At 54.2% G+C, this 15,000-nt stretch overlaps 1 protein-coding gene across 1 annotated transcript in view; it reads left to right on the top strand.

Moving 5' to 3' along the window:
- The window catches only part of myo10l3 (myosin X, like 3), a gene marked incomplete at its 5' end in the record, with an annotated part of 90,741 nt that overhangs the window by 4,981 nt on the left and 70,760 nt on the right, over positions 1-15,000 (top strand). Inside the window, 1 exon segment of the mRNA XM_084442781.1 lies at positions 12,709-12,807. Coding sequence (XP_084298907.1) covers positions 12,709-12,807 — 99 coding nt within the window.

Below are 15,000 nucleotides of genomic sequence, written 5' to 3'. Positions count from 1 at the left end.
ATTTTCTAATTGCAAGCTCCATCCCCAAACTAACTGAGCCAGATCGGACCACCGTATCCTTAGCCTTAGTTAGCCTAGCTCCAGCCGCTGAATTTCAATATTCATGTTTTCGAAATGCGATTTAGGTTCTGGAAAGGCTCTCGTGAAGAATGGTTTTTCGGTTGGAGTTTCAGCCAGGCCAATCAGCGTCGTCGGATGCGACGACGAAATTAAACCGCGCAACGTGATTGGTTAAGGGATGAACGAATCGCTGAGGACTCCTTTCGGCAACACCCCCTCTCAGAAAACGTCCGCAGTGGGAGCCTGTTCTGACTGAATAATGAAGTGAAACAAAATGGCGATTCAGTCAGCGTCAGGCCACCACAGAGTATGACAGCGTTAAATGAAGAAGAATGCCTTTCATCCGCCATTTTCAGGGCCAGTTTCTCTGACGGTTTGAACTTTGTCAGTGATCTGAAACCAGCCCGTTCACCCCACCAACTGACATGTTTATTTTCCGCACGTCTGTACCCGTCTCTGTCAGTTAGCCAACAGTGGAGCTCTCTCACTCTGGAGATAATCTCCTGTCGTCACCTCCATGTTGATATAGCTTACCTGCTACACCACGACCAGGCCCTCCACCTGACGCTACCTGTGTTGTTATTGGTGGTTAACCTGGAAGGGGAGGGGCCTGACATTCGGCAAATGTTTGCTGAGGACTAATGGCACACCTTAGAATCGTTTACCAAACCCAGAGAGCGTGGTTGTACTAGTCAGGCTAACGCAGCCTCCCACAATGCCACCCGACACACAGAGCTGGTAAGAGACAGTCAATCCCGGGTGAACACACACACACACGCACACACACACACAGACACACACACACCCAGTCATTAGTTCAGCCAGCCCAGATGTAGACTTTCCTCTTTTAGCTCTGCCACTTTCCCTCTGATTGCTACGTACAAGTTGATGCTGACGGCATATATAATAGGATGCCGCCTGACTCACTGTGTGTGTGTGTGTGTGTGTGTGTGTGTGTGTGTGTGTGTGTGTGCGCGCGTGCGTACGTGTATGTGTGTGTTTGTGTTCACCTCAACTCGCACTCACTGCACAACAAACTTGTTTGTCATTGTAGATAATTTCACTAAAATTAGCATGAGCATTACGGAAAAGGTGTTTGACGTGGCTGACGACAACTTGCTGTTGGGAAGATGGCCGCCATGGTTGAACTGTAGATACAGGCGCCTGGAGGCCGGACGGAACCGCTGTGTTGCTAATAGTTGTGTTTCCGTACTGCATGTGCTGTAAACGCTGTGACCGTGGGGGGCTAACAGGCTAACAGGCTAACTGACTAACTGGCGCCATGGTCGTTGATAACAGCTTCTTCACAGCGAGCTCCCTGGTCGTAGCGTTCTGCTGTTTCCAGCCAGGGCTAGTGTGAGTGTGTGTGTGTGAGTGAGGGGAGGGGCTTGGTAGGTACACTGTGGTCAAGGTGAATATTCTGCACTCAGGATGTTCCTGTGTGGTTCCTCCTCCCCTAGACCACCCTTCCTCCTCATCCTCCTCATCCTCCTCATCCTCCTCATTCTCCTCATCCTCCTCATCCTCCTCATTCTCCCCACCACACAGATGGACAGACAGACAGACAGACAGACAGACAGACAGACAGACAGGCAGGCTGTATGGACAGACAGCCAGACAGACAGCCAGACAGACAGACAGACAGACAGACAGACAGACAGACAGCCAGACAGACAGACAGACAGGCAGGCTGATATGGACAGACAGACAGACAGACAGACAGACAGACAGACAGGCAGGCTGATATGGACAGACAGACAGACAGACAGACAGACAGACAGACAGACAGACAGACAGACAGACAGACAGACAGACAGACAGACAGACAGACAGACAGACAGACACTCTAGGCCCATCATTCAGGGCTGAGGCTTGGAGATGCCTCAGGGAGTTGTCATGACTACCTGCTATCTGTACTCTACTCCAACCTTAGTTCAAAATCAAGATCTAAAAAAAACTTTATTGTCCGATTCACATACGATCACACAATGACACAATCTGGCGTGTTGTTGCGTGAGTAAAAGATGACAGATGTTGATGCCGTGCAGACTAATACCTCAGGACACTGAGACCCAGAGGAGAGGGATTCGAGAACACTCCGGACGGGGTCAGAGGGCGAGTGGGCGGAGCCTGATGATCCGGCCGATGGCTTTGCGTTGCTAGCAGTTCCAGATGTTGTGTGAACGCACATGTGCACCCAGGCACACACACACACACACACACACACACACACAATCGCATACACACACTCACACTCACATACACAGACACATGCCCAGGCACACGCACACACACAGCAGCTCCCTGCCTTCCCGGGTCCTGAGACGCATTCCTGGGATACCTCCGGCGTTCCCGCTGTGTTCATCCCATCCTGGAACGCTGATGAGACCAGAGAGAAGATGGCAGGAGAGGCGTCCAGCTCCCCCCCCCCCCCCACTCGTAAAGCCTCGCCGTAACACCCAATCAAACGTAATCTCCCTGGCCTGGTTCCTGTCAGCCTCCAGTCCTCCCCCTGCTGCAGCCTCCTCTCCTGACTCTGAGTCTGAGTCTCTGAGTCTCTGAGTCTCTGAGTCTGAGTCTGAGTCTGAGTCTGAGTCTGAGTCTGAGTCTGAGTCTGAGTCTCTGAGTCTGAGTCTCTGAGTCTGAGTCTCTGAGTCTGAGTCTGAGTCTGAGTCTGAGTCTGAGTCTGAGTCTGAGTCTGAGTCTGAGTCTGAGTCTGAGTCTGAGTCTCTGAGTCTGAGTCTCTGAGTCTGAGTCTCTGAGTCTGAGTCTCTGAGTCTGAGTCTCTGAGTCTGAGTCTGAGTCTCTGAGTCTGAGTCTCTGAGTCTCTGAGTCTCTGAGTCTCTGAGTTTGAGTCTCTGAGTCTCTCAGTCTCTGAGTCTCTGAGTCTGAGTCTGAGTCTGAGTCTGAGTCTGAGTCTGAGTCTGAGTCTGAGTCTGAGTCTCTGAGTCTGAGTCTCTGAGTCCGAGTCTGAGTCTCTGAGTCTGAGTCTCTGAGTCTGAGTCTCTGAGTCTCTGAGTCTGAGTCTCTGAGTCTCTGAGTCTGAGTCTCGGAGTCTGAGTCTCTCCTGGTGTCGTTGCTTAGCACCCCGGGTGCTCCCGGATCCCGTTAGCAGATTGGTTGTTATGCTAATTGCCTCCTCGCGCATCAAACAGGCAGCTTGTCAGCAGCGCGGCTGATTTACAGCTGCTTCTGGAGGGCGTCCCTCCCCCCCTCCCCCCAACAGCACGCCTGGCGCCGAGCCGACCCTGGCCTACAGCTGATGCTACAGTGAGCCTCACATAACACACACACACACACACCACACACCCGTCACGGTGACCATATGCTCCTCTGTGTCGCTCTATTCCTATCCCTCTAGTTCTCTCTCTCTCTCTCTCTCTCTCTCTCACACTCTCTCTCTCCCTTGTGTTCTCTGACGCAAACACACATTGGCCAGATTACTTTTTGGGAGATTATTGAATTTCATACTGAAGAAAAGCAGAGATAGAGATATTTTTAGAGAGGAACCGCTAAATGTCGGGCGTTGCCCGCATACTCGCTGTCAACCGCTCAATTAGCCCGCTGGCTAAACGACAAATGAATGATGGTGACATATTCGTCTTTGTCTGACCTTCCGCTGCGGAGCGGAGATAATATTAGCGAATTGGAAAGGGATGAATGATGTCATCCACTCCGTCAACACGCCCATTATGTGTGTGGGGGCGGGCGGACACGCGGCGGACGCTAGTGTGTGATTGGCCGTGAGTGATTACAAGGGCAGCAGACGGTGTGAGCTGACGAGCTCGTCAGCTGGAAGCGCTGCTGTGTCTGTTTATATCTCCCTCAGCGGGGGGGGCCTACATCTCCCAGGAGTCAACAGCAATTAGTGCAAAGCCGTCCCACCCCCCCTCCTCTCCTCCTCCGCTGTGGTCGGGGGAAGCCCCTCCCCCCCGGGGGACTCTCCTGCTCCATTAGCTCAGTGTGATCAGCTGCTCCCTCCATCATTTATTCACCTTTCCTTCAGAGTACACACTGAAGGTCACCTCCCTCCCTCCGTTAGATCCCTCCATCACCTCTCCCCCCCCCCCCCTCTCTCTATCTCACTCTCTCAGCCCCTGAGCTGGCCCTGCAGTCCTGTCTTTTCTCTCTCTCTCCCTCTCTCTCTCCCTCTCTCTCTGTCTCTCTCTCTCTCCCTCCCTCCCTGACCCGGGGCTGCAGTGTTGTCACATTACTTGGCGGGTTGCTCCGCATTCCGCCCACTCAGCGTCCAGCAGGATTTGGAAGCAGTCCCTGGACCTGGACCCTGCTCCCTGGACCTGGACCCTGCTCCCTAGACCTGGACCCTGCTCCCTGGACCTGGACCCTGCTCCCTGGACCTGGACCCTGCTCCCTGGACCCTGCTCCCTGGACCCTGCTCCCTGGACCTGGACCCTGCTCCCTGGACCTGGACCCTGCTCCCTGGACCTGGACCCTGCTCCCTGGACCCTGCTCCCTGGACCTGGACCCTGCTCCCTGGACCCTGCTCCCTGGACCCTGCTCCCTGGATCCTGCTCCCTGGACCTGGACCCTGCTCCCTGGACCCTGCTCCCTGGACCCTGCTCCCTGGACCTGGACCCTGCTCCCTGGGCCTGGACCCTTCTCCCTGGACCTGGACCCTGCTCCCTGGACCCTGGACCCTGCTCCCTGGACCCTGAACCCTGAACCCTGCTCCCTGGACCTGGACCCTGCTCCCTGGACCTGGACCCTGCTCCCTGGGCCTGGACCCTGCTCCCTGGACCTGGACCCTGCTCCCTGGACCCTGCTCCCTGGACCTGGACCCTGCTCCCTGGGCCTGGACCCTGCTCCCTGGACCCTGCTCCCTGGACCTGGACCTGGACCCTGGACCCTGCTCCCTGGACCTGGACCCTGGACCCTGCTCCCTGGACCTGGACCCTGCTCCCTGGACCTGGACCCTGCTCCCTGGACCCTGCTCCCTGGACCTGGACCCTGCTCCCTGGACCCTGGACCCTGAACCCTGCTCCCTGGATCCTGCTCCCTGGACCTGGACCCTGCTCCCTGGACCTGGACCCTGCTCCCTGGACCCTGAACCCTGAACCCTGCTCCCTGGATCCTGCTCCCTGGACCCTGAACCCTGAACCCTGCTCCCTGGACCTGGACCCTGCTCCCTGGACCTGGACCCTGCTCCCTGGACCTGGACCCTGCTCCCTGGACCCTGCTCCCTGGACCCTGCTCCCTGGACCCTGCTCCCTGGACCCTGCTCCCTGGACCTGGACCCTGCTCCCTGGACCCTGGACCTGCCTCCGCTCTGCCCCGGCCCACAACAACACACCACTGTGTGCACACACTGGGGGCGGCTGTAGCTCAGTTGGTAGAGCGGGTCGTTCAATGATCAAGAGTCAGCGGTTCGAATCCCAGCTCCGACTGTCCACATGTAGAAGTGTCCTTGAGCAAGACACCTAACCCCAAATTGCTCCCAATGAGCAGGTTAGCACCTTGCATGGCAGCTGTCGCCATTGGTGTGTGAATGTGTGTGTGAACGGGTGAATGAGAGGCCATTGTAAAGCGCTTTGAGTGCCGCTAAGGTGGAAAAGCGCTATATAAGTGCAGTCCATTTACCGTTACTGTGCTGTTTATGAGCTTCACTCGCTGAGATCTCCCCCAGTCCAAGTTCAACACTGAGACAACAGGCTCCTGGGCTTGTCTCGAGAATTCTGGGAATTCTCATTGGTATTAGGGTTGATGTTTTGATATTAGTTTATTATACTATGTGGGTTAAGGGCATTACAGTCTGGTGGCACAACACACACACACACACAAACAAACACACTCTGGATCATCAGGCTCTTGAGAAGGAGTAGTCAGTAGTCGCTGCACATTTGCCCTCAGAGAGAGGGAGGGGTTAAGGGTCAGCGACTGGCCGCGTGTCGCTCCGTTGTCATGGTAATGTGAGTGAGTCCAGAGGAGCTCTGGAATGGAGTGTGAACATCTGCTGGTGGAGGAGCTGCTTCAGATACGAGCTGCTTCAGATCCGAGCCGCTTCAGATCCGAGCTGCTTCAGATCCTAGCTGCTTCAGATCCCAGCTGCTTCAGATCCGAGCTGCTTCAGATCCCAGCTGCTTCAGATCCGAGCCGCTTCAGATCCGAGCTGCTTCAGATCCCAGCTGCTTCAGATCCGAGCTGCTTCAGATCCGAGCTGCTTCAGATCCTAGCTGCTTCAGATCCCAGCTGCTTCAGATCCCAGCTGCTTCAGATACGAGCTGCTTCAGATCCGAGCCGCTTCAGATCCGAGCTGCTTCAGATACGAGGTGCTTCAGATCCCAGCTGCTTCAGATCCCAGCTGCTTCAGATACGAGCTGCTTCAGATACAAGCTGCTTCAGATCCGAGCCGCTTCAGATACGAGCTGCTTCAGATACGAGCCGCTTCAGATCCCAGCTGCTTCAGATCCCAGCTGCTTCAGATCCGAGCCGCTTCAGATCCAAGAGACGTCCCCCTCTGGGGTTTCATCTTCCCTCCTGTGCGTGGAAACAGACGATGAAGTCGTCAGGAGCCAAGGGGATGCAGTCATGCCTGAACTGGGGGCATGCCTCCTCTTCCTCGCCTGCTTACCCACCTGCCAGTCTATACCTGCCTGTCTGTCTGCCTGTCCGTCTACCTGCTTCCTGGCTTACCTGCCTGACCACCTGTCTGCCTGCCTGCTTCCTGGCTTACCTGCCTGACCACCTGTCTGTCTGCCTGCTTCTTCGCCTGATCGCCTGCCTGTCTGTCTGCCCAGTCCACCGTTCGCCATCCAGGGACCGTCCAGTCACCGTCCAGTCACCCCGCTCTGTGAGATGCAAGAGGAACCAGCAAACAGTGACTAATTAATATGTGACTAATTAATATGTGACTAATTGTCTGACGATGTCAAAGTGAGGCTGAGTTGATCGGCTTCCCTTTGTCGTCGCTGATTCCCTTTTGTCATTGGCTGATTCGATCACCTGATACGTCCGAGCGCGCTCCGCCGGGCCGGACGGGAGAGAAAGCCCGCTGGCGCCTCGTTCCATGTCAACCCTTTAATATTTAACGCTCATTAATTAGCAAATCTCTGAATCGGATGTCGTCACACGAGCCGGGGGGGGGGAAACTCAAGCCTCCGACGCCAGGAGGATCGGGTCACCCAAGCCGTTCCCGTACCGGAGGGCGCGATGGGACTCCGGTGTCCCGCTCTCGAAGAGATCAGCTTACCGCCCGCCGTAGCTCCGCCTCCCCTCGGCCGTTCGCACGCACACTACGGGCGGCGTCCGCGCCGTAGCATGCGTCGCGGGGCGACAGCTTAGCCCCCCGGGGACTGCGTCTGGAGTGTTACGTCGTCGTCGTCGTCGTGGCACGGCTGCTCTCACCGGTTTAATCAAGACTTCAGAGCAGCTGGTGGCTGACCGACCGGAGGGTCAGTAGCAGGCCAGGCACCTGTAGGATAAACACGAACCAATACTGAGTACTTTTCTTGTTTGTGTTTACAGTGTTAGTTAGTACTGCTCCAGGATTGACTGTGAATCAGCTGTGAGCAGGGCGGTGTGTGTGTGTGTGGGGGGGTGGGGGGAGGCAGGGGACCCCGGTCTTAGAGCTCTGACACCCCACAATCCCCAGAGTCCCGGCTGCCCTTTGTTTTGGGGGGATTTCCGCCTGGTTAACCCCCTGGGCCTGGGGCAGAGGGCCGGGGGCAGGACCTTTTGTTCTCCTGCTCCATTGGCAGAGCTGGGGGGGGGGGGGGGGGAAGGGGGAGGAGCTTAGAGTGTATCAGACCATCTGTTGCTGAAACAATGCATCTCTTCCTCACTCAGCTACCCCCTTCTGCATCTTTTAAGATGCACATCTGGTACTGGCTTCTCTGGGTGAGCACACACACACAAGCACGCACACACATACACACACACACACACACTAGTCTTGAGTCATGCCTGTACTACCCCCAGCTGAGGCGATGACATCGATGGATCTTCCTCCGTCAGGGGAAACTCCGGAATATTCCACAACATTTCCAGTGAATCTTACTCAGTGAGCTCATCCATCCCTGGCTGTTTGTGCGTATGTTTATGCAACATTTTGTATTTCTTAATAATTGTGTCACTTTTCCATCTGGGGGGGGGGGCTTGATGGGGGGTTTGGTTGGGTCCAGAAACCCACAGGTCAGTGAGTCTCTCTCCTCAACGTCTCTATCTGGACCATGCCTGGTCTCCCCAGTGGAGAAGGCCTGACCGGGTCACTACACATCACTGGTGTTCTGTTCGAGGACGCTGTGAAGAATTCTTCTCTTCTGTAGGGCGGCCGTGGCTCAGGAGGTAGAGCGGAGTTGTCCGATGATCGTAGGGTCGGCGGTTCGAATCCCGGCTCCTCCTGTCCACATGTCGAAGTGTCCTTGAGCGAGACACTGAACCCCAAATTGCTCCCGGTGAACAGACTAGCGTCTTGCGCATGACAGCTGGCCGCCACTGGTGTGTGAACGTGAGTGTGAACGGATGAATGAGAGGCCACTTTAAAACGCTTTGGATAAAAGCGCAATATAAGTGGTCCGTTTACAATCTTCTATCCATGCTCTTCATCTGACTCACTGCTGACTCACTTTAATAAACACGCCCCGGCTTAGGCTACGAGATCAGGAGTATTAACTACCAAGCAAAGTCACGCGACTCGTGTGATTAGCAGTTACGTAATAGCAACCGATCTTCTTAAATCTATAGGCGACACACAGCATTAATTCTCCTCGCTGGAACTGGGTGAGATCACGTGAAAAAGCTTTTCCCCGAGACGGGCTTGCCAAGCCGGTACCAGGCGCTCTCACGTGTCCCTGGTAGAGCCAGGGAAAACCACACGCTAACGGTATTTTTCCAGTCATTTTTAATGGCAGAAGTCTGAGATGGAACGACGTGCGTCCCGTGTGTTTGACTGTGTTGGCGTTCACCTTCGCGTAGTGGCGGTCTGGCCTGAGTTTCTTTGAGCAGTAATGATTCTGTTATCTTCAGTGCTCATCTCTCTACCAGTATTACCCACACTCAAGACAATAGGGAAAGAGCATTATCAGGTGCAACAGCCTTCCTCTCTCTCTCTCTCTCTCTCTCTCTCTCTCTCTTTCTCTCTCTCTCTCTCTCTCTCTCTCTCTCTCTCTCTCTCCCCCTCTCTCTACTCTGCTCGCCGCTGTCCCCGGTGGATTGGGGGAGCGCCACATTTAGCTCTGCTCCATTAACGGACTGAAAAAGGCCTCTGCAGTGGAAGTAGGTTTTTCGACTGGCTGCCTGAGTGACCCTTTTGTCTCTGACGGGGGCCTGGATCACAACAAAGAACCACGGAGTTACAAGCGACTGCATTTACCCCGTCTGCATTATCAGTAGGACTCATGATGTGATTTGAGATTTGTTTCAAACCTCAACCCCCCCCGGGTGATTCAAAGACTAATGTCAGGATGAGACGGCTTTTCCCATAATCCTCAGCTGTATTAAAGAAACTGCTTCTCGATCTCTCTTGTGTCACAGACGGTCCCTGCGCTAGGTGTGGCGTGTTTGGGAGATCCTGTGTGCTAGCACGTAGCTAGCCTGTTGTTAATAGTTAATGAGGATTGATGTCTGGCAGCCATCACCTTGTATTGGGTTTCCTAGTGTGGAACCAAGACCTATTGATCTGCTCAGTTTTATGCCCTGTTGGACAGACCACTCTCTCTGCCCCCCCCCCCCACACACACACACTATCTCTCTGTGTCCCTGTCCTACTCTCTCTCTCTGTCTCTGTTCTTCTCTCTGTCTCTCTATCCTCTCTCTCTCTCTCTCTCTCTCTCTCTCTCTCTCTTTCTATCTCTCTCTCGCTCTCTATCCTCTCTCTCTATCCTGTGCTCTCTGATGCTCTCTGTCTCTCTCTCTCTCTCCCTCTCTCTCTCTCTCTCTCTCTATCCTCTCTCTCTCTATCCTGTGCTCACTCTCTCTGTCTCTTTCTGTCTCTCTTTCTCTCCCTCTATCTCTCTCTCTCTATCCTGTGCTCTCTGTCTCTCTCTCTCTCTCTCTCTCTCTCTCTATCCTCTCTCTCTCTATCCTGTGCTCTCTCTCTCTCTCTCTCTCTCTCTCTGTCTCTGGCACTCTGGTAATGAATAGCTATTTTGCGCAGATTGAGATGGAAGCCTTTGTTGAACTCGTTTATTTACAGTATGTTCAGATAACACCACCTGCAGTATCAGCCTGGACCATGCTTGATCAAACCAGCTTGTTACTACCGGGCCGGAGCTAAAGCTTGCATGCTCACCCTCTTAGACAGAGCAGAGGTTAAACTGAGGTTAAACTGAGGTTAAACTGAGACCTCCGGTGAGGGATATTTACTGGTAGCGTGTTGAGGATGAAAGATAAACAGCTCGTAGAAGGTATCACAGCTGTGAGGAAGTGGCTGTGTCTGAGATTCCTGTTGCTCTATTACAGAGATTTGGCTGCTCGTACACACGGGTCACTGAGTCCACATGGCCTCACACACTCACACACTCGCACACACTCACACACACACACACACTCACACACTCGCACACACTCGCACACTCACACACACCTCGACATGCACATATGCACACACTGAGTCATCATGGCCATACACACTCACACACTCGCACACACACACACACACCTCGACACACACATGCACATATGCACAGACAGACACACTCACATACACAGGCCCAGACACACGCACACACACATACCCCCCCCCCCCCCCCCCCCCCACACACACACACACAAACACACACAGATATACAAACACACACACAGCAGACGAGTCGTCCGTCCCCCAGTCTGTCTGTGGGGCTGGTTTTGAACACTGCGCTGAAAACAGGAAGTCATCAGGGAGTGTGGCGTGCAGCTTGGGAGATTGAGTCTGGGACAGGAACAGGGGTGCTGGCGGGGGTGGGGGGGGGGGGGGGGGGCGGGGGGAGTGAGAGGGAGGGGGCGGGGGGCCTGTCAGCAGCAGGGGAGAGGCTGCTAATGGACATTACTCCTTGTGTCTGAGTGGTAGCTGCAGGATGAATAGCCTTCATTTCCAGTCATTTTGACCCTTGTTTCAGTGGAGCGACAGCAGCTTCAAAGCTCTCTGGTCAGTTTTACTGAGTGATGGTTTTAACCCACGACACACCCTGCGCCTGTGTTCAGGTCCTGTTAGAGACAGCCCTGTGTTCAGGTCCTGTTAGAGACAGCCCTGTGTTCAGGTCCTGTTAGAGGCAGCCCTGTGTTCAGGTCCTGTTAGAGACAGCCCTGTGTTCAGGTCCTGTTAGAGACAGCCCTGTGTTCAGGTCCTGTTAGAGACAGCCCTGTGTTCAGGTCCTGTTAGAGACAGCCCTGCGTTCAGGTCCTGTTAGAGGAGACAGCCCTGTGTTCAGGTCCTGTTAGAGACAGCCCTGTGTTCAGGTCCTGTTAGAGACAGCCCTGTGTTCAGGTCCTGTTAGAGATAGCCCTGTGTTCAGGTCCTGTTAGAGGAGACAGCCTTGTGTTCAGGTCCTGTTAGAGACAGCCCTGTGTTCAGGTCCTGTTAGAGACAGCCCTGTGTTCAGGTCCTGTTAGAGGAGACAGCCCTGTGTTCAGGTCCTGTTAGAGACAGCCCTGCGTTCAGGTCCTGTTAGAGGAGACATCCCTGTGTTCAGGTCCTGTTAGAGGAGACAGACCTGTGTTCAGGTCCTGTTAGAGGAGACAGCCCTGTGTTCAGGTCGAGACAGCCCTGTGTTCAGGTCCTGTTAGAGACAGCCCTGTGTTCAGGTCCTGTTAGAGGAGACAGCCCTGTGTTCAGGTCCTGTTAGAGACAGCTTTCCCTCAGCAAAACACCACGGTCCTTTAATGAGAGGGTGGCTGCAGGGCTGGGGCAAGTGTGTGTGGGGGGGGGGGGTGGACATGTGGCAGGATGGAGGGGGGGGTGGTGACGGAGAGAGGGAACAAGAGAGGGGGAGAGAGATAGAGAGAGAGGGGAGAGAGAGGGGAGAGAGAGGGAGAGAGGGAGGGGAGAGAGTGGGAAAGAAACGGATAGAGAACGAGGGAGAAAGAAAGATAGAGAAAGAGAAAATGAGAAAGACTGGGAGAGAGAGAGAGACAGAGAGAGAGGGGGAGAGAGGGAAAGAAACAGAGATGGAGAACGAGGGAGAAAGAAAGAGAAAGAATGAGAAAGACTGGTAGAGAGAGGGAGAGAGAGACAGAGGGAGAGAGTCTGTCTGCCAGGAAAGATGGGCCTGGTCAACCCTTTAGTGGTTGTGGTGTTGGCAGGCATCATGACTCCAGAACCCGGTCCAAGATCAATACCGAGGAGGAGAGCAGAGCAGAGCCACCTCCGTGTTCAGAGGAGGGCCCGGCTGCCCAGCTCTGCCCAGCCAAGCACTGCTCGTTCTGGGAACCTTCCCAAGGACGTCTCCACCTTTGAAAAACTGCCAGTCTGTCCTCGTGTTCTCATCAGCAATTCTGTTGACTTGTTTTTCAAAGTCACTCAGACTCCGTGTGGCCCTTCACTTTTCATGACGCAGATTCTTCTGTGTGCTTGTCATGTGTGAGTGTGTGTGTGTGTGTGTGTGTGTGTGTGTGTGAGTGTGCGCCCTGTTGTTGTTGTGTTGCCACAGGTAGATTATGTTGTTGTGTTGTGTATTGTGTCTCCCTGGACTGACGTTGTTGTTTATTGTGTTGCAGGGGGCTCACGTCTGGCTGCGGGACAAAGAGCAGCTCCTCCCCTCCACTGTCAGCTCCTGCGTCGGCGATACCGTGGTCTTCACCACCGACTACGGAGAGGTAAGAGGGTCAATCCTCACTGCCAAAAATAGAGCCACTGGCCCAGACTGCACCAAATGATTCTACTGTCCTAAAGCACTAGCGCTTGCACAAGAAATGATTTCATTAGTTTAATGACTGCGGTTTAAAAGCTGTATTTTTTTCCCAACAACATTTTATTGGCCCATCTTTAAGCCAAGGCGCCTGTTAAAAACCGACACTATTTTAGACTCTCAATGACTTGTGAAGGTCAGTATTTTGTCGGTTTGTCTTTAACTGACTTGTGAATGTCAGAGCAATGCATTGAACCTACATTTCCGTTGCCTGTTTTTGACTGAAAGCCAAGAGCCCTCCAGGGTACGACCGCTACACACGCTGCGTTCCATTTGGCTCATGAAGTCGTGATTCATGAGATACTACTCGCAGTTTGACGACTTGTTTTCTTGGCACGTGAACTCGTACCACTTTTCCCTTCCCCCTGCTAGCTCTGCAAGTCATGAACAAGATGGCAGCCCCCTGTTTAACTAAGTGAAACTTTATAATACTGTTTTATTAGCATTTCTGTCTATCCAGTATCCAATTTCTGTCTATTTGTGTACCATTAAATCAGTCGTACACACAGCATTCCACAACTGTTATCTGAGGACATGTTCGGGACCTCTTTTGTATGCAAAATATCGCATAGTGCGTTGTTATCTACTGGTTTGGCAAACAAAGCTAGCTAACGTCCGTCTGTGTTCCGAGCTGTTGTTGGTGTCTACTGTAACACAGTTACCTCAGGGGTGACGTTCTCTGCCTCTCCCACCTCCCACCTCACCCCTTCCCAGACAAATGGAGCACAGCATCAGCCCCTCTTCATCTCTTCATCTTCATCTTCATCTCCTCATCGCTCTTCAACTCAGAGCTAGTAAAATGGCGGAATGCCACCTTCGGAAGTTATGTGTCTGTCAGTGTTGAGGGCTGTCACCGAACCACGCGTCTCTGTGACGGGAGCCGGATCCTCAGTGAGCACGGGAGGAACGGCTCCTAGACCGGGTCGGCTCCAGGGGCCCGCTCAGGGTCGGCACCAGGGGCCCGCTCAGGGTCGGCTCCAGGTCCGCTCCAGGGGCCCGCTCAGGGTCGGCTCCAGGGGCCCGCTCAGGGTCGGCTCCAGGGGCCCGCTCACTCGTATGTGCTGGGCTGTGTGTGTGAAGGCCTTTGTGTCTGGGGGAAATCCTGTTCGGAAGAGAGAGAGAGGAGGAGGAGAGAGAGACGGGGAGATAGAGAGAGGGAGATAGAGCAAGAGAGAGGGGGGTGACAGAGAGAGAGGGACAGAGAGAGAGAGAGAGAGAGAGAGAGAGAGGGCATTGGTCAAAAATAGCTTCAGATCTACTGTGCTGTAAATGTCTGCAGGTCAGAGGTCAGCCCTGTGTAATGAGCCTTCCGGCGCAGATTCTTTTTTTTTCACGGCGAAGAATGTCTCTGTAGTCTCTAACGCGTCCACTGTGAGCGTGCGAGCCTGGGAAGGCTGTCCCACGCCGTCGCTTGTCCCTCGTCTGTCCCCTGTCCTGTCCTGTCCTGTCTTCCATCCTTCCTTCCCCACAGGCCTGGTACAGGACCAGGGTCTATAGTTAAGAGACAGGGTCGGGCCCTAATAATACCTCTCTGTTCGGCCCTAGGAGATGGTCTCGGGGACCGTGACCTTTAGCGTCCCCCCCTCTGTCCCCTCAGCTGTCACGCTCGCCCTACAGCCCCGGGCTTCACACTATTCCTGGAGACGCCTCCCCGCTGTCGAAGGCCGGATCTAAATCCGGCCGGCGTTTGTGTACTGAAGCGCCGGTGCGTGCTGAGGCGTGGAATCTCTGTATTCCGAGAGGATATTGACAGAATGTTAAAGTGCGGCGCGCTCTCGTCTGTCGCTCGTGAGAGAGCGGGCAGCTGTCCGTGAGGAGCCGTGGTTCGGACTCCGCGGCGCCGCGGGCTGTGGCTCAGAGAGGGGGGGGGGGGGGGGGGTCCGGACGCTGGATGAGTTTTGTGTGAAGACAGAAAGAGAGAGACAGAGAGAGAGAGAAAGAGAGACAGAGGTAAAGACAGGGAAGGAGAGAGAAAGACAGAGAAAGACAGTGAGAGAGAGAAAGACAGTGTGTATGTGTGTGTGTTTGAGAAAGAGAGAAAGAGGATTAGAGAGAGATGCAGAGAGACAGATAGATACAGACAGAAAGAGAGAGAGAGAAA

This window comes from Borostomias antarcticus (assembly GCF_949987555.1).
Source record: "Borostomias antarcticus genome assembly, chromosome: 9".
Taxonomy (NCBI): Eukaryota; Metazoa; Chordata; class Actinopteri; order Stomiiformes; family Stomiidae; genus Borostomias; species Borostomias antarcticus.
The sequence above is the reverse complement of the archived record's forward strand: the minus strand, read 5'-3'. Positions and strand labels throughout refer to the sequence as shown.